The sequence below is a fragment of the Corvus hawaiiensis genome, chromosome 4 (assembly GCF_020740725.1).
Source record: "Corvus hawaiiensis isolate bCorHaw1 chromosome 4, bCorHaw1.pri.cur, whole genome shotgun sequence".
Taxonomy (NCBI): domain Eukaryota; kingdom Metazoa; phylum Chordata; class Aves; order Passeriformes; family Corvidae; genus Corvus; species Corvus hawaiiensis.
The window spans coordinates 26,346,551-26,373,082 of NC_063216.1; the positions used below are offsets into that span (position 1 = coordinate 26,346,551).

At 43.5% G+C, this 26,532-nt stretch overlaps 1 protein-coding gene and 1 long non-coding RNA gene across 3 annotated transcripts in view; one reads left to right on the plus strand and one right to left on the minus strand.

Moving 5' to 3' along the window:
• The window catches only part of SYN3 (synapsin III), a 189,257-nt gene that overhangs the window by 20,880 nt on the left and 141,845 nt on the right, over positions 1 to 26,532 (minus strand). For both annotated transcript variants that reach the window (XM_048301298.1, XM_048301299.1), the window contains 3 exons: positions 15,812 to 15,874; positions 6,234 to 6,376; positions 854 to 928 (listed from right to left, as the gene is read on the minus strand). In XM_048301298.1, the coding sequence (XP_048157255.1) occupies positions 854 to 928; positions 6,234 to 6,376; positions 15,812 to 15,874 (281 nt within the window). The remainder of the gene's footprint in view (positions 1 to 853; positions 929 to 6,233; positions 6,377 to 15,811; positions 15,875 to 26,532) is intronic.
• On the plus strand, positions 3,073 to 13,334 carry LOC125324855. The gene is made up of 2 exons (XR_007203139.1): positions 3,073 to 5,415; positions 5,864 to 13,334. It is a non-coding gene; the product is annotated as an uncharacterized LOC125324855 (long non-coding RNA).

Below are 26,532 nucleotides of genomic sequence, written 5' to 3' on the forward strand. Positions count from 1 at the left end.
TCTTCAAATGTGGTACCTAAAACTGGACAGTAAGAATTAATCATGATCTTGACAAATTGAAGGTATAATCTGAAAAAATCTTAAATTCATTAGGGATGAATGCCTACAGGTAATCTATGGATTCTATAAATCTATGAATAATCTACTCAGGTGTGTTGGAGAAAAGTGATGAGAACAAGTGTTAGTTCTGCAGAATAGGAGTTACAGCAAAGCATGTTACCATGAGTCCCCTGTGTCAGGCAGTTGCAATAATAGCAAATATCACAGTGATTTGAATACATGGAAGTAGCATCTGCAAATTTTAGTCTGTGAGACGCATGAGGGAATTCTTCCTGCTCTGTTCAGCAGTGAGAAGACCTTAGCTAAGACAGCTGACCACTTTTGTGAGCCTAAAGCAAAAAGTGCTTTCAGCACTTCAGCTGACAGTTTTTTTCCTCTGTTAAGCAGAAGACAAACACTTTTCTGTGTCTGCCTCTCATTAGTAATGCACTTAGAATAACTTCATGTAACTTTGTGTTTTGTGCTTTGACCTTTCTGATTTTATCCCTACATGTTTGTACTGGTGTGCTTGACCTAGCATGCTGGTCTTGTTTCCTGTGGTTACATTCACTAAAGATCTAATGATTTAGCAATGTTGGTTTCTAGCTGTACTTTCAGTCTGTTCTTCAAAATAGGACAGTTTGCCTTTGTGTCCTCAGTATTTTTTTAAGAAAACACTCGGTCTTTCAAACTCTTTATCCAGCCTCCCAGGAGACCTCACTTACCAGTTCTCTCAATTAGCCAAAGCCGGAAACACAATTCCTCCCTTCTAACCCAAGAATAGCTAATACTGTCTTGAAACACTCTTCCTTACCTCTCTGTCATTGCAATCTGTTCTAGCATCGCAGAGCCTGTGTTTGCCTTCCAGTTTCCAGAGATGGAAGTCCTCCTAGAAAACAAACCAAAAACACAACCTGAACATGAAAATAGACTCCTGACCCATCCTCCCGCATACTGTAGTCCTCATTCTTGACTCTGTGCTTGTACAGGAGGGGATGAGGCGAGGTTCTTCCTCCCAGAAGCCTTTCCAAATCCTTCCTGAACAACACTCCATACAGGGTATGTTGTTCAGACTCATGAAAAACTGACTGAGGATTTAGACAGAGAAACCTCCAAGGAATCTTGAGCACACATCAGGCTCTGTGAGTACTTTCTTTCTTTATACATCAGACCTAGGGGAGCTGAAATGCGTGTAAAAGATCTCTAGAATAATCATCCTTGTGTTCTGCAATGGGTAGCATCCTCCATCCACAGAACAGAAACTCTCCAGGCAAATATTTGCTGAGCAGTGTCACAAAATATCAGCTCTGACATTCTGAGTCTACTTAAATTTGATTTCAATTGTACTTCTGGGTCCACTTCAATTCGATTTCAGTGGTACTGATGTCATAGGATATATTATCATACTGTCTTTTCACTGGCTTTTCATTGACCTGTTGGTGGCTCACTGTGTTTGGACTTAGAGAATTTCTTATTTCAAAATCTTCGGAGTTTCATTAGTTGCAACTCATAGTTAATTTCCAAAGAATGTACTGTTGCTGGAAAATTCTAGGTTTCACCATCACTGTCGGGGTGAAAATTTTCCTTTTCTTGACTTTAGGCCCAAGGCAGACTTTGGACAGCCTGCTCTGACAACACTCCAGATAATCCTTCCATAGTGTACAAGCTCGGACAAGTCAGCAAGCTGACAGGATACATCCAGAGAGACTGTCCATGCTGAAGAAGATTTAGGTAGAGATTTATGAGAGGAGTATGAGGTATGAGCCAACACTTCAATATGGAGGTTGTGGGAGCCCTTGCTGCCAGTTCTCTCACAATTTCAGCATCATCTGCAAAAGACACTGAATTTGCAAAACTATGTTCAGCAGTGGTAATACTGATGTCCTGCTAGACTATAAACTTGGATCATTACAGCTGACTGCCTAAGGTTCCCCTTTACTCTTGTGGGAGACACTCTGGAGTGCTTGTTGCAATTCTCCTCTAAACTGGTATGTATAGTTGCTGTGAAATTTAAATTATGTTTGTAACCATGTTTAAAGGAGTGGAGTGAGTGGCCAAAGAAGCATGTTTACTGTGTCGAATAACTGTGCTTCCATCTAGTTGACTTTTGGGCCTGTTGCCTCCACCCAGCATCCATTTTGCTTCCATACTTTCTAAGCGAAAGAATGGATTCCTCCTCAAGCTTGGACATTCATTAGCCCTTTATGGCCTGCAAGGTCAGTGTTCAATCCTCAGCCTTTCTTTCTTTTTTGATATGGGATTCTTAGGATTATGTTTTTCAGTTCTGCAGCGGGAAGAACCACTCTTTGCTAACATGTATTTTTAACAGAAAATTGCCCTGCAGCAGCAGGGGATATCCAAAATCCCACTAGTACTGGTGGAAACTCCTGGAGTCTCATTAGTGACATGATGATTTGACATCGGTGTTTAGAAAATGTACCTGGCATACCAAATGTAAGCAGCTGTGTTGTCCCTAAGAAAAGGAAACCACAGCTTGACAGTTTTACAAGAAAATTTGACATGGGAAAGCTCCCAAAATAAGAACTCTGCTCAAGCCATTGGGCTGATTTGTTGGACTTGTTTATGCCTATCCATCTCGAGCCAATTTTGGGCATAAGATTTAAAATATATCTCTCTGCGGTATTCCTAACTTTCCTGTTGGGGAACTTTGCTGCTTTGAAACTGTAGAGTTTTATTTGAAGCCCACTGGATCAGACACCAAACCCTACACCACAGTCAGTGTCACTCCCTTCCAAGCATGTCCAAGCAGTTCAGGTGTCAGCTGTGCCCCCAAACTTACAGAATCACAGAATCACTGCATATTCTCAGTTGGAATAGACTCAAAAGCATCATCGAGCTCAACTTCTGGCCCTGCACAGCACCATCCCGAAGAGTCACACCATGTGCCTCAAATGCCTGCTGAACTCTGTCAGGCTGGTGCTGTGACACTTCCCTGGGGAGCTGCTCCAGTGCCAACCACCCTCTGGGTGAAGAACTTTTTCTGATATCCAACCTAAACCTCCCCTGGCACAACTTTAGGCCATTTCCTTGGGTCCTGTCACTGGTCACCAGAGAGAAGAGATCAGTGCCTGCCCCTGCTCTTCCCCTTGTGAGGAAGCTGTAGACTGTGATAAGGTTGCCCCTCAGTCTCCTGTTCTCCAAGCTAAACAGATCAAGTGACCCCAACTGCTCCTCATACAGCTTCTTTTTGATTTTCTTTTTTGTATTGTATGAAGTGAAAAAAGAGACTGAAGACAAAAATTTTTCCTAAGGATGTTCTGCCTCAAACCCCATTTCCTTCAAGGACTGAAAGTCAAAGTGCTTCCAACTATCCTAAGCATCAGGGGGCCACACAATGTACAGTCAGTGTCTTAAAAGAAGGGACCCCAGGCTTTTAGAGAACAGTTGCTTAAACAGATTTGTGACCACAACACCTTCAGCATTGTTTAGTATAACTGAATAAATGAGCAGATCAAGAGTTGTTGGTGTCCTATACTCACCGCTTCTAATCTGGGCCGCTTCTGTCTAAAAGTAGCTCTAGTTTAGACACAGTTGATATGGTGTCCCCTACAGATCACATTGTATTGCACTGGAGGTGACAAGGTCAGAAATCCCACTCATGAAACTACAAGGAAGGGTATTACTCTCTAACTAAGAGCTGGTGGCAAGAATATCCCATGCCTGAAAGTCAGTAGCTGCTGGCTTAATTCAAAGTGAACAACATTTCATGAGTCTTAACTGGAAATGATCCCCCTGTTTGCCTCCAGTTGGGGTGAGAGTGGAAGCATAATTTCTGCCCCAATTTTGCCTGCAACATGAGCTGTTTTCATGTTTTCTCTTCACCACTATTACAATGGCAGTCAAATACACTTGGTGGAATTCTAGGCATATATCATACGCTGCTTATCTGCTGTTTTCAGACTGGCCCAAGGCATGGGCTAAGTAGGAGTTTGTTAGCAGTGTAAATCTGGAGTCACTGCACTGAAGCCAATGGGAAACCGAACTGAAGCCTTGGGTCATGGGCTGGAAGGAAGTGCACTGAACATCTGGGGCAGGGAGGAATGCATGAGTCACCCTGCAGCATCCTCCCTCTTGGCAGATGCTTGGTGCAAAGTAAACATATTCTGGAGAATTTCAGGGCAGTCTTTCTCAGAAGAAAAGGGGCTTTTAAAGTCTATAAGTGTGGGTGAAGGTATAAAATTACTGGATAGATTCCATGGCTCACAGATCAAAGCAAGTCACTTAGTATGATGCTACTGCAGATGCTGGAATTGCCTTTAAGGCTGAGATTTGCTAGCATGACTAATGGTTTTGAGTCTCCTATTTGGGACATCAGTAAGAGCTCTGATATTTTGGGTGCTTTTACCTCTGTCCTTGGACATAGTAGGGACTTATGTATACCATAGAAATAACCTATTTTGTCTAATGCTGGGGTGGAAGGAACAGTCCCTGGTGGGACTGACTATACCACTCTCCCAAGCTCACATCCGTAAATGGCTCTCTCAATCTAAGTCAGCCTCCTGGGTTGGCAAGTTACTGGGTGAATCTTGCTGTTTGCTTTCTTTGCTAAGGAGCTTCATTTCTCATTAAGGTGTTCTCTGTTCATGACCATTTACATATGAAAACATTTTTTCTTTATCAAACAATTGTTTGCGCAGCTATATTCCCAAGTGGGATTAGGTCTTAGTGTGACTGCTTTCTTTCCTGAATCATCTGGTGTTATTTCTGATCCCTGCGCTGGATGAGTGCATGGTGAGTGCAAATAATAAGTGAGGAGAAAATATGGTCAGGCTAACTTGGCCTTTGTTTCAGTTAGAGGCAGTTGGGGAGCAGGCTCTGGAGCCAAGGCTGGGTGTGTTGGCAGGAATAGGGAATTTTAATTGATATTTTAAACCTTCTTTCCTTTGGCCAATTTGAGTTAGACTCTCTGAGATGTTAATATAATATTAGGCAACTGTGCTATTGTTGACCTGATTCAATTAAAAATACATTTTCTCTCATTGAGATCACATGAAGTAGGTAAGTGTCCCACACATCCTTCCTTCCTTCCCATGAAGAATGTGACTCAGTCATTATCTAGTTTTCTTAAACATCTCTGTGTTAGGAATCCACCTGGGAATTTTAGGCAGTTATAGCTGAAAAATACGTGACTGTGTACATTTGATTATCTTGTTTAACTATGTTTCAGCAGAACTACGGCCTGGAGGTTTGTAAACATGGACCCAAGAGTCACAGTGTTGTAGGTGTTAGGTAACGTATACAAATTACCTTGCGACCTGAAGAATGTACTGCTGGAGCTGACTACCTGTCCAGGATTCTGTGGCTGGATAAGGAGCTTCTGGAGAAGCTGTGCAGTGTGGCTTTTTTCATCTACTGGTTTGTAGTAAGAAGAAACAGGTGTCTTACTGACTCATGTGGTTACATCTCTAATTGAGTGTGGTGACTACTGAAGTTTGGCTGAATGCTTTTTAATACTTTTAAACATACCAGTGTTGAAGATCGCTGTCATGTCACCTCCCTCACTACCCCACAGGGCAGGGAGGAGTTTTGGGTCACCCTCAGAAATGTCTCACCTCCTCTCCATCCTTTGTATGTGTCAAGGAGCGCACATGCAAAATGCCCACAGAAACCCTGGGTGCTGCCCCATCTGAGGCTGTTCGTACCCGGCGCTCTGTGCTCCTCGTGTGACTGTGGTGCTGTGATCTCCAGCTGGGGAGAGGATAGGTTGCTGCTGTGGGCTGAAGGATGGGATGCTGCTATGGCCTGGACACTCTAGGGCTCCAGGAGTTGCAGCTGGCTCAATCTTTTTTATTTTTTCCCCCAGGTGGAAAGTGGGTGGGTTCAATTCCCACGAGAGGGTACTTGGAACTGGAGGATTTTGCTGGGAAAGATGAGCCCTTCAACGACAGGATGGAGAGGTGATGGCAGAGCACAGTAATTACAGTGGGAACTTACTGAATCCCAGAAGCAGACAGACAGAGATTTACATTCCAGAAACAATGACCTGACAGTGACTAATGGAGAAGATGATTGGTGGATGAAGAATCTGGGTTCAGAGGTGGGAGGAAAACAGCACGGTTATTCTTCAAGGAAATTAAGTCAGCTACCTACTCCTGCCCAGAGCAGACACCGACTCAATCACATCCACAGCACTGTCTCGTCCCCGTCTCGCTCTGGCATAGCCATGCACTCACATGTAAGCCTTGTAGTTGCTGCCAATTTTCTGGATTCGGATGTCATATTTGGAGTCAATGAATGGCTCGGTGGTGGCATAGGTTTTTGCCATGGCTACTATGCTGGCCATGTCCCGAAAGTCGTGCTGGTTCTCAACTTTGACCTTGATTATCAAAATCCAGTGAAAAAGAGACAAGAACAAAAAGAACATGAATACTTTGTGAACAGAAGTCATCTCTGCACCTGAATAGCACAATGTTAGTTATACCTCGCATACACACAGCTGAGGACAGAGCAGCGCTTTTGTGATTTAAAGAGAGAAGTTCCCCAGAGCAAACCAACCCAGAGTAAATCCATCCCATTCTCCTTCTTCATGCACCAGCCCTGGTAAACCTGGCACCAGAGAGGCAGCTAGACCTCTGCCCAAATGGCTCTTGCTAATGCTCTTTGCTTTTAGGGTGCTCCAGAAAAGTATTCAATCTCTTAAGAGGCATTACTTCATTCAAACTTTGGAACTGCTATTTCCCATGTTGCGATGGATGAAAGTAGAGTATTTTGGGTGGTCAGGAAGTACAAACCAATTCCAGGAAATCAACATGAGAGCTGGTTGTCTGCCACCTCTAGGCTTCAGTTCCCTGGCGTTTCACATTACCCTCCTCCAGACATTCTTTGAGGAATGGTGCAGGTCTCTTGACTGGACACAAGCTCTGAAGGAAAAGGACGTCTCTGGGGGAGTTTGTGACTCTTGGGGAGATTAGTGTGAGTGTGAGGCAATGGGCACGTGGGTAGGAGAGCTGGTTGGGTGTTAGACTTGAGTCGCACTTGGAAATGAAAGAGCAGTTGACTTATGAGCTATAGTTTTTCTGAGAAGATGACTTTTCACAGATCTGTGTCCAGTTATGGGAAATGCTCTGTATCTTACTAAAAAAACCCAAATGAAATGAAGAAGGACCAAAACAGCAGTTCTAATGATATAATCAAACCTCTGCAAAAGCTCATCGATTTGGGAAAGCAAAACTGAGCAAGCAGGTAGCAAGAACATAGTGGACTACTTCACCTCACTCATACCTGTAACCATGGCCTTTAGTGTATTGGCAAACACTTGTTTGGTGCATCAGAGAAACCTGTACAAGTCTTGTTCCTTAGGGCTGGACATATGCAGGAAGGGTGGATTAATTTGTGGAAAAAAGACCAAGACTGTATGAAAAGGATAAGCAAGTGACTGACTTTCTTTACTTTATTACCCTCACTTTGTATTTTGGTAATGCTTTGAGACCACAGTTGGGGATTGCAACCCTGCTTTGCTAAGTGTGCACTGATAGGTGACAATCCATCAGTGTCTTCTCCAGAAGAGTTTCCCAGTTGCATCACTGTGGGTTAATGGAGGGTGATGCCAGACTGTGTGGAGCCAGCTGAAGGAAGCACATGCAATGGTATTTGGTGTTTCTTTGCAAAGAACAAACAAGTGGCTTTATTTATCCGCCTTCAGCCATGGGAGGGTGGGAGCCATCTTCACTAGGGAACAGACAAGCTTGTTGCTAACCTGTTTTACTCTGTTTAGATGGTTTTGTGTAAGTGCCAGTTTATGCATTGGCCAAAGATTCGGCCACATCCTGTTGCAGAAAAGCTCTCAAAAACTGAACAGTTGTGGGGGAGGTGAAAAGTGCAACCAGTTTCACCCGTGACCATTTCTAGATGCCTGAGTAGGAAAAAGAACTCTCTTTGCTTCTCCTGTTGCTGACCACCAAATACCCCTAGTCCATCTCCCTTTTGCTGTGGTGAGGGCTGTGCTCTCACTATCCAGGAACTGCTGAGGAAAGGAGCAGAGGGAGATGACAGTCATCTATGGGAAGGGAGGGTACTAACAAAAAAAAAAAAGGAAATAACAAACACAAAGGGGATATGTAAGGCAACCATTACAGGGCATCCAGGAGGAGCAGCCTTGCTCTAGGCTGTGTTGTTTCCCTCTCTGTCTGAGTGGGGATGTACAGGGCAGGGTGAGGTGGTAGGAATGCCCTGGAGGCAGCAGGGAGAATGGGAGAGGGAATCCAGAGCTTGGACTTGCAAAATACCAGAGGGAACAATGCAGGCTGTGTTGGAGCTGAGTATTTTTGTTGCACTGATAAGAGCTGCCCTGGGCTGAATGACATCAAGCAAGAGAGTCCCACCCAGATGAGATGATCGAAGGAGGGACTGCAAGGGCAGGCAGCACTGACACGGTGTGACAACATATTCTCCTGGACTCTTTTGGGAGTGAGAAAATACAAAAGCCATTATATAATGACCTACTTGGAACAAGGACATTTGTGGGATTTGAAACAAAGTGCTGTGCTTGTGCAACAGATGTCTTTGGGCCCAAACAGAAATGTTTGCATCCTCAGCCCAGGAACATTGGTCCCAGAGCAAAGGAAAGGATGCAGCTTCCCCCTCCAGACTGGAATTAGACCATATTGATATCGTTAGAAAGGCGCTCATCTTATTAAATGTGACTTTTCCTCAAAAATACAGCATGCTATGGAAAGGAAGGGCCCATTTCTCCCTCCTCTCCACCACCCCTTCCCCATGGGGAGAGGAAGAAAGCAATAGAGAGTGTTCTCTCTAATGTCCCTGAGGACTTTTGGCTGGGTTAATGAAGAAGGGGGACTCTCCAAGGACACAAAGTAAGAAATGAAAAATGAAGAAAATTACTCCCACCGTGCAACACCACTGCACAGTCCTCAGGAAACAGCTCTGGCATCTTCCCTGGCCTGTACCAGAGTACTTCCCATGCACTTTTCAGAGGAAGCAACTCACAGAAATCCCCTTTTAAGAGATCACAGACTTATTTCCCACCAGGCATCAAAATAATCACCACACCAAATCTGAAATCTGAGCCACCATTTGTTAATTGTTAGAGCCAGCCAAATTTGACAAAATAACAGCCGTGTTCTGGGTTAATGCTGGTTTATCCCAGGGTACAGTTATTGCTTCATAAACAGGAAGCGCTCAAGTTACAGTCAAATGAGATTTATTTTCCTGCTTTATCTATTGAGTCCATCATTTTATTAGCTTTCTACTTTTAAATTTTGTATAATTCATTTCCTCCTGCCTTTTAACCCTTTTAGATGTCAATAAGGTATCCATTCTCCCAACAGAAGAAAAAATCTCAGACATATAACCAAAGCCAGGGTGGATGTAGTGTGACACCAGAGGGCATTATTTAAGAAGGGACTTTTAAAAATCATTCCAGAGCAAAGTTACCAATTTACCTAACAAGAGACAAATCTGTTTTCTAAAATGGCAGGTTGGACAATACACGAAATTGATAAAAGAAGTTGGAAAGAAACCAACAGGAAGCCATTTTTCCCCCTCTCTCCCTTTTATTTTGCAACCTTCTTAGGATCAATGCTATATCCCATTAACTGCATAGAGGAGTGCAAACAGTGAGTACAAACACAGCCCCTGCCCTGGCAGCCTGTTTGCTTAGCTGTGCTGGCTGTTTGAGCAGCAATAGACTCATTCTGAAGCCGTAAGTTGCTGTTTGCTGTAGTGTTTTAGTGACCTGTTAAGAAGGGTTTGGGCCAGTGTGTTGACAAATGCCTTTTCTGAGTAAGAAAGCTCCCTGGGATAATTTCTCCTTCCCTTCTGACTCTCTTCTCTAACACAGGCACCAGTGATGCCCTAGCATGCTCCCTGTTGAAAAGGGGAGTCTGGCTGGATTGCTGGGGACATGCTTACACAGATGTGACTATCCCTTTGCCCTGTGGTGGCATCTCAGAGGCTGATACTGCATGACCTGCATCTGGTACCTGTTTGCGTCCTCAGCCTGCCCAATAAGCACTGACCTTTCTGGCCTTGGCTGGAGAGCAGTCCAGGGGGCAGGTCTGGAGGAAACATTCTGCCCCAACCCTGCTGCAGACCTTTTTTTGAGGCCTTTTTGCAAAGCAGGATTTTGGATGGGTTCTGGCAGTGTTAAAACCCCAGTGTAACAACTTCCTGGGCAGTCTGAGCCACACCTGAGATCTGTGTGAGCATGGGTTCCCTCAGGGTGGGATCTATCTGGGTAGAAACTTCTGCTTCCTCTGTCTCATAGTTCCCTAATCTGCTGCCTCCTGTACATCCCAGATGTTCCTGGATGCCAGGGTCCCACAGCTGTGGCACTCCTCCCTCATCTTTAGCCTGAGCACTGCAAGGTATTGCTCCACAGTCCCCTTTTGCTTTCATTATGTGGCCACATGAAAAAATAATCAGGTTAGCCAAAGTGCCATAATTATCTTAATCTGCTAGGGCTGCCCTAGCCTTGCCTTTCTTGAGCATCACCCAGTCTGAACTCTGCCTTCGAGGTTAACTCTGCCCTACAGACTACACACACATCACTTCAGAGATAACTTGCAGAAGCACTTTGTGTGTCCAAAATGAGGTTAGAGCCAGGTTTGGCTGGAAGGTGGGTGTCCAACGCTGAGCCAGGGCTGGGCTTGGCAATGTGGTGTCTAACTGAGGCTTGTGAAAATGCATGGTCTGAGTGTTTTCCTCCAGAGGAAGTGGTGCGGCCACACAAAGCTTGAGATTTTTTGTCTATCTTGACCTGCTCTCAGCCTTTCTGTAGAGACCTTACCATCTTGGGATAGTGGATCTTCAGGAACAGATCTGTGCAGACCGTTTCCTGAATATCTCCTTTTCTGTACCCCAAATTATACTCCTCTTCTCAGAAAATACCCAATCCAACTGACGCACAATCAATTTAGGCCTAATTTTGACCCACCCCAAAATAGTAAAGTCACACTGGGGTCTGCATTTCCTCATTATCCTCACACTGAAGTTCCCCAGATGCTGTCTTTAATTCATTGAATGTTCCTAAAACAGAGCCCAGGTCCTGGCTGCTTTGATCCTTGGTGCCCTGGGTCAGTCACCGTTTCCTGTGTCCAGCAAAAGATTTCAGACTGATGTGCAAGAAATGTGGATGTTTTTGCTATTTTCATGATATTTGGAACATCCTCACTCATGAGTCAGTGGGAATTCAGTGATTGGGCTGCTCTGTTGTGCATGAATGTTACATGTCAAGTCATTATTTGTCTTCTCTAAAAGAAAATATTTGTTCCTTGACAAACTGAGGCAGCCCTTTCCCCTTCCTTTCCTCTTTAGCACACTGGATTTTCAAAGCTCTCACTTTTGGAACATTCTATTTCCAGTCCCGAGAGAGACAAGGTGACGAGCTGTCCTTCCTGATAAAAACCTTGCAGTATTTTTACATTACAGAGTGGCTCTGTTTGGTTTGTGCTATATTTATACCAGGGAAAAAAAAGAAGCAGAGAAGTCTTTCCCATCCAGTAAGGGAGAAAATAACTCTGACCATATTATTATGAACAACAAGTTTTTCTTCTACAATGTAATAAATTCATCTAAGCCAGGATTTGTACTGGGAAGGTGTTTTCATAATTATGGGGCAGGAGGGGACAGGAGGTGACTCTTAAACGGACCTAATTCGAGAGGTCTAAAAATAAAGTAGGAGTAGCAAAAAAAAAAAAAAATTGACATAAATATATGCAAAGTCACGTGAACAGATACTGGTTTTACTCTCTTTGTAGATATAGCAGTTGTTTCCTTCTCATGATCTGATCAGGAAGAGGTGAAGAGGCTCTTTGAGTGAATTTGCAGTACTGGGCTCTGTTCCTAGGGCACTTTAGGGTCATGTTAGCACACAAATGGCAAATACTAACACACTCAGAGCTTTATTCTTTTCCATGGGCTCTGGCATTATGAGATCCGGAGTCAGGAAGAAGTGTTATTCCTTTCTCACTGCAGTGCTCTCCCTGTTCAACAGAGACCCCCAATCACTTCTGGGGTAGGTAGGCTCAAACTGCACAATGCTTAAAAATGCGTTGACCTCTAAGGAACTGCTGGGTAGAAAACAGTTCTGTTCTGCACAAGGAAAGACATCTCCTCTCAGTGTCCATCCACGGTTTCCCTGGAAGAGTCCTTGAGTACTGTTGAGCCTGTAAGTCTGGGCAGCTTAAGTACAACATGAGAAAGGTCCTTCTCTGCTGACTCCATTGTAAACAGTTGTCTATGCAGTATTTCTACAGATATTTTATTTGTATCGATACTACACAGGGCCAGCAGCACAGAGAGCACTTGTTATGATCTTCCAGTGCCACCGAAATATGAAGTGACTCCAAATTTTGGAAGGAGGATAACGATGATCATGGGAGGGGCTGGAGGGGCATGTGTTCTGTTTTTAGATTAGAAGATTGTCTGTTCCTGGGTGAAGGCTATTACTGGTGTCTCTGTTCAAGTCAATAGAGGGGCTGTTGTTTGTGCATTTCTCAATGGAAATTTCAAAAGATGCCTTTTACTGCAAATTTGTTTTCTCCATCTCCATGTGCACCTCACACGCACACATCATTTGGCAAGAGCCCTTCTTTCACCAGTGGTATACTGCCACCCCTTTTGGTTCTGACCTTGAATAATAGCTGTTCCTCTCCCAAGCTAAAGACAGTTGTGATGACCCATGCTTAAGGGGAAGGCAGTCAATAGAGCCTATTTTGTACAAGTCCTAATGTGGTTATTTTTCATTTTAGCTTTGAGGATTCTTTGTTCAGCCCTCTGATTAAAAAATGTGGTGAGTGAATTTTGTGAAAATTCTGTCAAAAAACCAATATGTGAAAATGAAAGTTATTATAATTATGCTCCTTCTAGCAATTATTGCAAAAAATTAAACACTCAGCACTTGCACTGCCAAGAACCTGATGAACATGAGTTAGCAGTAAGTATCAGGTAATCGTTATAATTCCTCTGGTCTGTAACACAGAGAAACTGAAGACAACTGTGAAATGACACAAATCTCCCTGCAAGCAGATGGTGGAGCTCTTCAGGAAAGAGGCATTTCTGCATCCAGACTTTTTCTGGCTCCTGGTCACTGCCTCAGACAAATAAAGAATAGCGGTGCCTGGACTTCCCATCTTTGCTCATTCTTTTAAGTGTTGGTGCCTCCCATTACATGTGATTTTATCATTAATAGCAAAAAAAAAAATGTAAGTACTTCCTTGAAAATTTCTGTTGTTAATAACATTGTAACCCGAATGCTCACATCCTTTGAAGCACCAATTACAGGTACAAATACATGGCTTGCTATCTTGGCATCATTTGCATTTGTTGCAGTAAGTACTATTTTAATACATGTGTACTTTGACTAAGGTTATTTTATCCTTTGTTTCTCCAGTCACTGCTTTACTACAAAACATGACCTGATGCAGGTGCTTTATTAACATTTACTTTGTTGCATTCGTCAAACCAAAAGCAAACCTCTTTCTTTTCATATTATGTATATTTTATAGGTAAAGACCTGCTATTTGCTGCTATTATCTCTACTTCTGAAGACCAGTGCAAAGAAATAATTTAGCTCTCTGTAATCTCACTGGTTATTGCTTTTGCATTATGATGGTTAAAAACACCATAATGTCTCCTGGGAACTTCCCTCTTCTGCATTACTTTATCGTAGGCTTGATTTTTTTACCTGTAGGTGTTACTTTTCTAGTATACCCATAATTCTGCTTCACTGTATTTCTTCTGATATTTTCTGTGGTTTCTTTTGTCAGTCCCACTTGGGCTTGAACCCTACTGTTTCAAAAAAAGCAGGAAACAAATTCTTGTTACTTGTGTTTTAAACCAACTGATTTATTCTTTGTTTTATTTTATCTTTCTCTCTTTTCTTTTTGCTCTGTGCAATGAAATGCAGTGAGACTGAAGAAAGAAAATTTAATCAGTCTCAACTATCCTTCAGGCTGGATAAGCGCCCAAACTAAAACCATAAGGTCAACAGCCCTTGCTTCCTGTACCTTCCCCATCTACTGAACAGAGCAGTGTTGAAACTCAGTACCCAAATGCACATCCAGACTTTGCTAGTAGTCACTAATTTTATAATGGACTAAAGTAAACTTGGCCTCAGATCAATTCTTTCTTCTAAGATGCTGGCTGTTAGCCTATCTTTATCTGGAATGACTTCCTACATACCCTCCTTGTACCGCTGAGTACAATTGTGCCAGGAGTCTGAATAGAAACTCTCTTCCTCTGTAACTTGTAACAGCAAAAATCAACATAATTAAAGAATAAAATGGGAGGGAAAGTAAGAGGTGGAAGAAGATCTGGTGTGTGGTGCAGAAGACAATAGCTAAATGTTCTGCTGAGAGTTTTGTCTGGAAATGCTGTTAAGTTTGGAGTACTTTTCTCTGATTCTACCCTCATTTCTGCAGCCTCTAAGGGTCCTTGGTGCATGAGACACACGAATTACACCTGCATTACAGGTGAAATGGCAGAGCAGTCAGAGACACGCGGGCTTGCAGGGTCTCAGGGGAGAGGTTTTCCTCCTGGTTTGTCCTGGTTGGTTTTTGCTAATGAAATCCTTCCTAGGAACAAGTTAGTGGCTCCCTACAAGCACCTCTAGGCTGTCTGCATGCACTCTAATTCAATAACACCTCTGCCTGCTTAACATAGGCAGCACCAATATATTAACCAACATTTCCTGCTTATTTACATGTTTGTTCCTTGATGCTGAAAGCCAACTCCACCACTGGCACAGGGATCTGTGCCCACTTCCTCCCCAGCAGCTACCATCCAGACAGGGGAACATTGCAATCAAAGCAAGAAAGATTATTAGATCTTCCATGTGCAATCCAGCAAGCCAGAAAGGGCTTCTGTTTCCAGAGCACAAGCAAACAAACTGTACCAAGTTTAAATTTGGTGTAACTATATATATTTTTCAGGCAAAGTGTGAGGCCAGGAGAAGGTCTGTCTGCTCTAGGGAGGCACTGCGAGAGGCAGTTATCAGTATCAGTTACGAAGTTCATGTACCACTCAATTGGATTTAGAGATGATACCTCAGAATTTCATACGTCTGAGCAAATCAAGTTTTAGACAGATAGGGGATGCCTTTTGAAAAGATAGATGCAAGAAAGAGGAGACTCAAGTGCAGCAGGAATGTGCTGGTGATGCCTCACTGAAAGGGGAGCCCAGTCACCCCAAGAAACAGGGGCTGCTAATTCACTGGGGGAATAAACACCCCAGAGAGCCTGGGAAAAACAAACAGGTCCTGGGTAGTGAACTGTTTTTCAGGATTCCTTGGCAGGCAACCAGCCACTCTGCTTTGTAAGGTCTTGTTCTTCCTTGCAAGGAGGAAAAAAATAACTGAAGGGCTCCTGTTTTTTGAATAAGGTCATCATAATGCACTCCAGAAGCCCAGCGCCACAGCTCCTCATTGTGAGTGCTACGGGGTGTAGCTGCACTTTACAGGTGCTTGAATAAACAACACTACCACTTTCAGGAGAGGAGAAAATGTATAAAAGACAAGCCTAATGACTTCAGCCCAGCCAGCTTTCCCCCCATGCTTCACCAACCCCCCTTCCCGCATCCCAGACAGCCTCCAACCCAATACCACTGCCTGTCTCCAAGCGCGTGACAGCGGAAAAAGGCCTTTTCTCCCACAGGAACAGCCAGTGCGACCCAGATAGGTTGTGGGGAGGTTTAACCCCTTTGCTGGCTGGCCACATGCCATGTGTAATCACAGGAATGCTGTGCCACACATATATCTGTTTCCAGAGATATATATATATTTTCTTTTACTTACCTTCCCCATTCCAGCATGAGCATGTCCCAGCTTGACCACTACAGGAAAATTCGGAGTTGTGAGCTGAAAGAAAAAAGAAGGACTTTTTCATTAGTTATTTTTTCCAGCCACTGTTTTTGGAATAATTTTCTTTATTTAGTTGCTTTTATCCCCCTCCTGGATGCTGTAAACTGGAGAATAAAAAGGCCGAATAAAGTTTGTCTGGATGGAAGGGCAGTGAGCAAATAGCTCTTCACTGGGTCCCATATGATTGAAAATGGAGGCCTGGCAGAATTCCTCAGATCTGACCCACTTTTGCTGCGTGGTAGCAGTTTTCCCACCCTGTACATATGGATGTGTGTACACTCATATGCTTGTAAAACACAGTTGCGCATGCAAGCTTGAGTAAGTGAAACTTTCAGATGCTGAAAACATCTGAATGGCGAGAAAGACAAAGGTTGTTTGTTCTTTTCCACACGGACTGCTTTGGCCTTAATAGTGAGTGTACCCCTCCCATCAGTGGGGAGGGTGGGGGGACAAGGAGAGAAGGAAGTGGGGCCAACCCTTAGGTGCAACTCACAAAGTCCATCTATTCATAAAGCCTGTTCTTCTCTATTTTCAGGGGTGGGTATAGTGAATAAAAGAAAACAAAGAAGGGTTGGAATCAGCGATAAAAATAGAAAAGAAAGTCATATGTTCTCCCTGGCTTGTGTGGTGTTTCCATTGGGCAGGGTCCTGCCACCCAAGGCATACAAGGTCATCTTAGAGCACATGTGGGATTTTACTTGAAGAACTGCAAGTACCCTCTCTGCCTTTTCTTCTCCAGTTTCATGTTCATGCAAGGATTCACTGAAGTGATGGGCTCAGAGCTGGGTGGCTGTACTGGTAGGAAGTGCACATGTTGGGAGTAACTAGGATATATGCACCACATCTCCCCCACGTACTGGTTGGTCCATTTCTACACCTCTGCTTGGCATCCCTGTGATCTTTATCTTGTCTTGCGCTCATGATTCTTGTGATCTAAATGCTATTTGTTCAGTATGTAACTAGTTATTTTTTATTCCATATTGCATTTCCTTTAAAGACACTTCTGTCTTTACTTAAGTGCCTGAAGCAATGAGCTCTATTCATTAAGCAGTTAACCTGGAGATCTGGCAAAGGGAGGCAGTTGAATTTGGATGGATAAATGGCTCTCCTATTTATTTGAGAATAGATAAACAACTTGTTCTTGTGCTAATTACCAATTGTCTGTATGGACAGGCAGGCACTACGCCCTAAAGATAGAATGGTGCTGCAGTCTCCATCTGTGGCAGCTCACTATAAATAACAAAATTTGTAATGAACACTGATATGTTTTGCTATTCAGATGCTTATATAAAGAAATGTCACAGGAGAGGGGAACAGTGAGTGCATCACGTCCTCAAGCAGCCTGTGTCACTTTCTTCAGGCAGAAAGCTGAAAGATCTTCGGACCGCAGAAGGGCACAATAAATTACAGTCCTAGCAGAGGCAGCGACCAGCACCTCTGCTTCAGAAGAAGAGGCAGGAGACTGATAAGTGGCCATCCTGAAGTCAAATGGTTAAGTATACGTCCAGGCACATGAGTTTGTGCTCTGTTTCACCTTTGCCTCTTTAATTCATTGTAAGAGCCTGAAATTTAATTTATGCTGGCATAAATGAATCATTTGGGGGACTGCACCTGAGGAGTACTGAAGATAGGGCTATGGATGCACCATGCCAGACCTTTAATGCCAGAAGATGAAAGGTAACCTAGTAGTTGGGGCACCCACCTGCTCAGGCTCTGGGAGATGCGGCTCGCTTCCCAGCTCTCTCATCCCTGCCCCATGCCCCCTGTTTAACCAAAGCGCTTGCAAGGCCCGGCCTCTGTTCCCTGTTTGGGAGCGGAGGCAGCAGCTGTTCCAATGGCGCAGGAAAAGCAAACTGCGTGCTGTGAGCCTGCCTGATACCCTGGCAAGGAGGCCACAGAAGTGTGCGGGATAGATAATGCTCTATCACCAGCTCAAAGCGGACCGAGGCAGGAAGCAATGTCTCTGCTGCCCTGTTTTTTGTTCTCTGCCTATGGTGTTGCTAAAGGGAGCCTGCTTGGGCATGGGGCCCGGGAGTGGGAAGCATCTGTTTTCCTGTATACATGCAAAGAAAGTTTGGGATCCAGTAAACAACCCAAGTTTACTGTTAGTCTGGAAAGTACCACCGGCAGTGACAACGTGCTGCGCAAACGTCTCCCTTTCTCTTCGCTTCGTGGAAACATGAGCTCAGCTTTCTTACTAAGGCTGGTCTCATCCCACGTAGGGGTGGCGAGCTGGTGTCAGAGCATGTTGGGGTCACACGTGGCTTGTCCTAGGCACAGTGCTTGGGGCTTGGGGTGAGACAGATCCAGACTGTGAACATGTGGTAGCTTCTCTGGGAAAGCTGTGGCTTCAGAGAAATGCTGGTGCGTGGTTAGCCAGGAATCTGCCTCTGCCACTGAAAACCCACCAAATTTCCGTGTACATGAACCTGCCTTATGGAGGAACCAACAAGAGAGTATGGCACACACACAGAGCTGCATTATATAAGGAGTTTATCTAGTGACAGTGGAGTGCCCTTAGCCTGTGCGGAAGTCAAGTGTAATCAAAAGCTCTCCATAGTGCACAGGACTAAAGCAATCAGCATCCATAACCACCCGCTGGAAAGCCCTTGCTGATGCAGTGGAAGTAGTTGAACGCCACTCCAGTCAATGGGGGAACCTCCAGCTTCCACCAGAGTCTGGTTGGGACTCAAGTCCCACTTTTGTTGCTAATAAGGTGGCCAGCCAGCATACTTGGCAAGCACCCAGAGGGATAGGGAAGCCGAAAGAAGGGAGAATCTATCATACGTACAACTCTGATGCAATTCACACACAAACGTGGTGAGAAGTTCTGAGGGTGGCCAGAGCCACCACAAGGGCAGACCCCTGAGATGAGTATTTACACATACTGACTCATACATTTCCCGGAAAGGAAGACTATTATAATCACAGAATAGCACCACATTTTAATAAGAAAAGCATGTTTTTACTGAAATCATGCAAAGATATGTGTCTGTGTCTTTCTATGTGTTGCAAGGGCTCTTTTTTTCTCGGAAAAATAGTGAAAAACACTTTGATCATTTTAAAATGTGCATGAACTGTTGACAGGACTGTTACAGATGAGGTCTGCAAGTTTTGAGATGGGACTGTAGTGCTACAGCTAGCTCAGTGATCATATGCAGGGTGTTAGTTCATATTCATAACTCAACCCTTTGAATTAAAATCTTACAAATGTATTCCCAGAGGTTGTGACAAAGCCTTGAGATGCCAAGGTTTACATAAATGTCTAGAGCTTGATGTATGTAGAGGCCTGTTAAGAGTCAAACAGCATTTTGAATCCTGAACTAGGAAACTCAACCAAGTCTTCTTTGGTAGTAGTGAAGGGAGCGTCATGAAGTTATTTCCAACTTAGAACACCGATGGCCCAAAGTGTACCATTTTAGCCCCTGATTTTCAGGGCTCTGCTCTGTGTGTAGTGTCACTGCAAAGACCACTTTTCAGTTTATCAGTTTTGGCACTGGTGTGTAAAACGACTGCTGGTATGCACACATTAGCCTTTATTTGAAAACACGTGGCTGTAAACTGTGACACTTTCCACTTTACCCTCTGCCCCTCCTTTCCAACAAATAATGAGGGCTTCAGCATTTCCTGTAAATTTATGAATGTTTTCTCTATTCTTTACTGGTGGAGCAGTAGAACAGAGTTGGATCTAAATTGATCCGAAGGGAGGAATCTTAGAAAGGCAGAGTTCAAAGCCAGGTTGGACAAGGCCTTGAGCAACCTGGTCTAGTGGGAGATGTCCCTGAACATGGCAGAGGGGGTGTAACTAGGTGATCTTTAAGGTCCCTTCCAACCCCTTAATATTTTATAGTTCTATGAAACCTGATCTAAACCATAAATACAATGCTTTTGACACTTTTGTTTCACTGAAACCCTCAATTGTCAATCAGCATGAGAGATGCTGATTTTAAGTTTGTGATTTTGTGTACTGTCCTGTAGTCCATGAACAAAGCAGAACGTCATTTTTGATTTCCTTCCGTTATGTTTAGTTTTGTGCATTAGTTCACATTATCTAGCTCGTTTTATACAATGAACTTTCAGTTTCTAGTATTATTCTCTCTTCTGCAAAACCCTTCTAATCAATGCTAAAATGAATAGCACAGGCTGCAGTTACATCATGGATAATATTAGGAAGGATTTGAGGTGGTGGGAGATGGAGTCATTAAAACTTTGGTCTCTTGGCATTGGTATCGTATTACCATAGCATCCAGTGTTTTCAACCAGGCCAGAAAGCCCCATAGCACAAGGTATTGTACTTTTGGCTTCATCCTTCCCCTAGAAGTAATATTCTGAATTTTTCTTTTACACTCTAAACCTGATTTTAATGTTTATTTAGCTGCTTTTACTTGTATGACGACAAAGCCTGTTTTGGGTGGTTACCTAATGGATGATGGGAATGTTGTTCATGCACTTGAAAGCTAAATGTTGGAAGTAACGTGTGTGGCACTTCCCTGGTGTCAATTAAGTTGGAGGAGCAGTGAACATATAATTTCCTGTAAAAGCAAGCAAGCTGATTCAAACCTACAGGAAAACAACGATGTCATTATATGATGTCAATGTGTTTATGGAACTATCTTACTAAAAACTTGAGCTGAAGATCAGCATTGGTTGCTTGCCAGCCTTGCCAGGCATGGCCAGACCAGGGCTGCACGTGGTATGGATTCCTGTAAAACACACACCTGTGTATTGTTTACTGTATTGTAATTAGAGCACAATGAAGAAAGAATTGTTATCTGAGGAAACAGGGCCTTGAGACAGCTTTCAAGTCAGCTCAAGTAAATCCTGAGGAGGAGTATGTATCTCCAGAGGTCTCAGGAAGAAGGAGGAGATAGGGGCTATGATGAGAAGAGCAATGAGATACTTGTGACAGGAGGAGTTCAATGACAGCTGGATCAAGACAGCATTGTACAGGTGGGACCCAAAGCAGTGAGGCAGTTGATGGATGAGATGGCAGCAGATGGTAAAAAAATATCCTTTGATTCTCCCATTGCTTTTAAAAAACACAACAAAAAATAAAATAAAAAAAAAAGAAACCCCAACAGCAGCATGACTTAATCCCCACATCCTCGAGTAAACAAACCACAAACCAATGTTTCAGGGCTCCTAACACTTGCTGTGGTTAGAATGGGTCATGGAAGTGAATAAAAAGGCGTAAGCACAATCCGGAACATTTTGTCATTGATTCCACCTCTAATGTTATGTAACTTCTTTATTTGAGACAGGACGTGTTTGGGTTCCCCTAGTGGAGAATAAGAGTGTAAGCATTTGATATTATTCTCATTCCTTTGGAGCTTCAAGTGTGAGAATGATATGAACATATCCAGACAAACAGATGCTCAGCAAAAAATCCCAAAATGCAGTATGTGTATGCACATGTGTATGCTTGTATTCTCACACATATCCAGCAGTCCTGGTCAATAAATCCCCATTACCACGTATCAAATCACGGGCAGGTTTTTTAAAGGTTCTATGACTACATAGAAAATTTCTATAATTCCTTAATGCATGATGTTCATTTAGCTATTTTGCAGTGGTGCCTTTAAGGAAGCTTCTTGTCTTTCCTTTTTTGCTAGGAGAGTGAATACATTCTCCCAACTCCTTATGTTGAGAAACTCTCCAAATATTTTTTATGGGATGCAGTGAAAGAGAAGAAGAAACTCTTGAGTTTCCTTTTCCCCCTGACCTGAATTGTCTGCCTTTTGCTATATTTTTCTCTAATTAGAAAATTCCATCCCCCATGTAAACACATTGCCAAGGAAGAGATGGTGAACACCAGTTGTTAACATGGTAGGGAACTCCCTAGGAATTTTATTTTGATGGGTTACTGATGGACATGGGGTTACCTTTGGAAAAACTGTAGCATCTAAGCTATGGCAAAAGATATAAGAAAAAGACAGATGGGAAATAAAATGCTTTATGAATTTGTGCTGCAATCTTCAAAGCTATCACTCTTCCAAGAATCCCTGAGGTTCACAGGATACTGGCCAACAAACCTCTCTTCCCTTGGCAGGCTTGACCGTCCCTTTTTTGGGAAAACTCTGAATACTGATTTCAAAATGGGCAGCATGGGGTTTCTTTGGAGAGAAAAGAACTTCCCTAAACTTCACAGAGGAGAACAACATTTTGCAACAAGTCTCACTGAAGCTAATAATTCCCCTGTTACTGCTGGTCTCTAATCTCACCACACAGTCTGCTGCAGGTGCTTTTCCATATGCACCAAAGGACAAGGTGCATACAGATCTCCCCCCAGCTTTTACACACAGTGAAGCCACATACCCTGACCGCAAAGCTGGGAGGCCCCCACATGACTCCAAGGGCTTACTTGTGATTTCCCAACCTTCTGTAGCACATCTGAGAGCGGTGCAGTTATGTCAATGTAAAATAAGAAGCGGGTCCTGGGCTTATTAGTACATTCATTGAGAAATATCTGCCTGCCACAGAAATGGCTCCGAAGTTTTCTTGTAAACCTCACGCCGTTGTAACTGCCAGTGATCCCGTGCATATTTGGCTGGCATTGCCATGTCAGATGCTGGCACCAGCAACGAGCCATGGATGCTGCCTGGTACAGGCAATGGGATACTGGAACATTTGAAATACTCTCTGGGCTCCCGAAAGCTCTTGGGCAATGAATCACCGCCTCCTTCCTGCTTGCTATTCTTCAGCACTGAAAGCAGTAGAAATAGCAGCACAGAGGACCAGGCAGTCACAGTTGGACTTCTTTGAAAGATCCATTTTTTATACTTTTTTAAAAGCACAGTTAATAATCTTGATTAAAGCCTCAGGAGGGACTTTGGACATAAAGAAGAATGAGGATTATGGGAAGCATCACAATGCAGCTGGCATCTCAGGCCACATCTATACTGGTAGATAGAACAATGACATGGCAAGGACACTGGCCCTGATTTGCCTATACTGTTAAATTGTTAGACCAATCTCTGGCATATTCTTTCTCAAGACGAATAAATAACCTTCTCCCAAACATCTCCCAAGCACAACACGGAACCAGCATAAGTCTGCAGCCATGCCTCACAGAACACTGGAGGCTAGGAGAGCTTGATAGCACGACTGTGGTTGGGCCATGACAGAGCTGCCAGAGAATGACCCTGGCACTGTATGGTTTGCCCCTGTTAATGTAGCCTCTCTGTCTCACTGGGTTGGGCAGGAGAGTAGTCCTTACCTTGCATTTTATCTTTGTATGCTCCCACACCAGTGTTTCACTTTGGTTGTACAGAAAAATGGTCTACCTCGTGCAGCCAGATGTCATACCATTCCCATATGACAATTTCCACTGACTACCTTTTTTAGACTGAATTCACAGTGGGTCCTTTTTTGGCTTACAGCCACAGATACTTACACCACATTTCTTTTGCCTGCTGACCTGGAAAGTCAGGTATTGCCTCACATGAGAAATGTTTGAGCTATGGCTCATTTTGTTCTATTTTACAGCTAGATCATATTTTCAGCATTTTGAGCCCTTAGGCTCATGCAGGAATTCACACACTTTGCTAACGTGGCCTGGAGTGAAGCACACATCCCCAACTTTTTGTGTTCTGGGACATAAATGTGGGGAGTAAATCCTGTTCCATGAATTTACCTCCTCCGTGGGCTGCACATGCAATTAAACACTGGAAACAGCTCTTCCTAACCCCGAATTTGCTGTGGTATCTTTTGTAGGCACCTAGAGCAGGTGGGGGCCGGGTATGAGCTCTGTTCTTCCTACATCCTCATTCTTGTGCTTCACAGTTTCAAGCTTCTTTCTCCAGATAAAAATCTTCTGTGTTTATCCAGACTGATTTTTGGCTCATGTCAGAGACACTGAGGACATGAAAGGCAGCCATTGTATCCCATGTTTGAATTAGCTCTGTGTCTTTTGAGATTTCTTGGGAACTTTCAAATTACATGTTTTCAATAGGAGCCAAAAACTGTAGGAAGGGCTGTATTTCACAATCTCTCCAAATTCAGCAGTTTCTTGGGAAAGAGAATGAGGTCCCAGGGGGCAAATTTTATATTTTGAAAGGTGGAAGTATCATGTTTCAATGATTCAGTGAATGAGCACTAATTAACTTCTTCCCCCCTCCCCAATCCAAATGGGACATGGAATGCTTTCAAACTGCAAAAGGGAAGTTTTTCTGACATGCACTTAATTTGTCCATGTTTCATTCTTGAGGATCTTTGAGATTTCAGTTTTGGCTTAGGTAAATATCCAAAACTTTGGAATCACTCGAGATCTGAGAAATATATTTTCCTGCCTAGGCTTCAAGGGCATGAGCTTAAAATGGCACCACTTGGGTATTTGTCTCCCTCTTGTGTCTCATTCCATGAGATAAGATACAATCCTGCTAAAGCCACTAGAGCTCCCAGTGAAGTGGAAGAAGCTGTAGGTGACCTGTGCTCCTAATTGTCTGCAAACTCAGTGCTGAGAGACAACCTAGTTTGATACTAGGACTAAAAAGCAGAAGGAAAATCAAGCAGGCTCCACACAGGACACAAGCAGAGTTATTTTCAGCTGGGCCTGGCTTCTGTTTACATCTTTCCCAGCTGTAACAAGGAAGGGGTTCCTGAAGTGAAACCATTCAGATGAAGACAGAAGAAACCACTGTGCGGATCAGCCTTTTTCATCTCACAACCACCACCTTGGCCAGCGGCATTTTTCCCCTGCTGAGCACACATTGATGTACCGCAGGCTGCAACAGCCAGGAATGGCAAGAAGCAGGAAGCAGAGAAATTCCTTTTGGAGTAACACATAGACCCTCTTCTTTACCTTGGGCAATCCTGGAGTGGCAAAGGATGCTGTGGTCTCTGTGAGCCCACTCCTTCTGTTTGTCTAGAGAGAAAGGGTGCATCCTTTACTGGAAAAAGAGGTGGAGACCTGAGCTGGTTTCATCTGTGAGGCAATACCTCCACTTCTCAGGGATAAATGAGACAAATGTTAGTGAGTTGGTCCACGCCCAGTACAGGAAGGCATTTGTTTTTTTCCCAGATGAAGTGCTGAGGCTGTTGTGGGATCCAGGTAGGATTTTGGAATGTGGGCAGAAACCCACATGGATGTGCCCAAAAGAAGGGCATTGGGTTCAGCAGAGGAGCTCATGCCAGGCGCTCTGGCTGGAGGTAGAACCAGGCACATTCAAAGTCTGAAACTAGTCTGGAAACATGGGTTTCTTTTAAAACTTTTTTCTTTAATACAATTCTACTTCTTTTCTTCTCATCAAACTTCATGCCACTAAATTATTTTTCAGAACTAGTTGCTGAAGTCTTCTATTGTGGTCATGGCTTTAATTCTCGTGGAGGTAGTGCCAGCACCTCAGTAATGCAGCAGCTGAACTTCTCTGCAGAGTTTCTGTGCTGCACAAACTGCTGCTATCAAAATACACAGACCAAATTTCAGGGGAGCGGGAGTGCCTTTTAAACAACAACAACAAACCTTTGCACAGACAAAGAAAAACGTTTGCTTTCTCAAAGAAGCTAAATAATACCTTAACTGTTTAGGCTTACATAAAAACTGTAAAGTTAAGTTAATGTGTAAAAAATTAGTTTCAAATGGGAAAAGCCAATTGGACTTTTCATTTTTTCTTGGTTTTTTTAAATTAAATTCTGAAATCAAAGGGAGTTTTGTATACAGTAATCCTTGCAGACTTCTCAACTGATTGGTTTTCATCCATCAGTTGTGGGTGGGACAATAATGGTAATATTCAAAACTTCCCATGCAGAGGTGGCTTGGCTAATTCCATGCTCAGAGAATAGCAGGTGTCCCTGCTATATATCTGTGCACTTTTGGACTTCAGTAGCAAGAATCTCTGATATTGGGCCTTGAAGACAGAGTACTATTTCATATGCATTTTGTAGACAGCCCTAATTAGTTAAATTAGTTTGTCTGCATCATAAATGTAAAGCAGTGCACACTGGATTTGTCTCTAATTGTGGCATTGCTCTGGTGATGAGTTGCAGACTTCTTTTTTTTTTTAACTTTCTCATTAGTACTTAGCTTAAGGCATTTGTGAGAAACCACAGCCTCCTAAAGCTCCCACTCCTGTCCTCTTAATTTTGACTCACAAGGTTTTAATGGATGAACAGAAGGCAAAGAAAGTCTTTGGTTCTCATACTATTCAGCAAACCTCCGGCTGGCACTGGCATTGTTTGGGAACCCTTGTGGGGATGAAAGCAAACTCTGTACAGATGTGGCCTCTTCTGAGACTGCCCTTTGAGGCCTGTTGAATCTCAGAACAAAAAGCACGTGAGGAGGGTGACTGGCAGGGGATTTCCATGGAGCGCTCCAAGTGAAGTTATTTTAAACTGATCCTGCACCACACAAGGCTAATGATAGTCCTTGGTGGAAGGGGTTCCCAAAAGCACAAACGCTGCTCTGATCCTTTGTACGGAGCGAATTTTTCCATAACCTCAGTGGGACACTGCGTGGAGATTCTCTGGGCTGATAGGCTCATGAAGCACATCATGATGCAGGCTGACCAGTCTGGAGCTGGAAAATGTAGGGCTGGATGAATGTGGCAAAAAAGCCACATGTAGATAGCCTATGCAGGGACAGTTTAGGTGTTTCTGTTCCCAGACCTTTCTGGGGAGGGAGCATGGGGTTGGCCTACATGGATCTGGCTGCTGCTGTG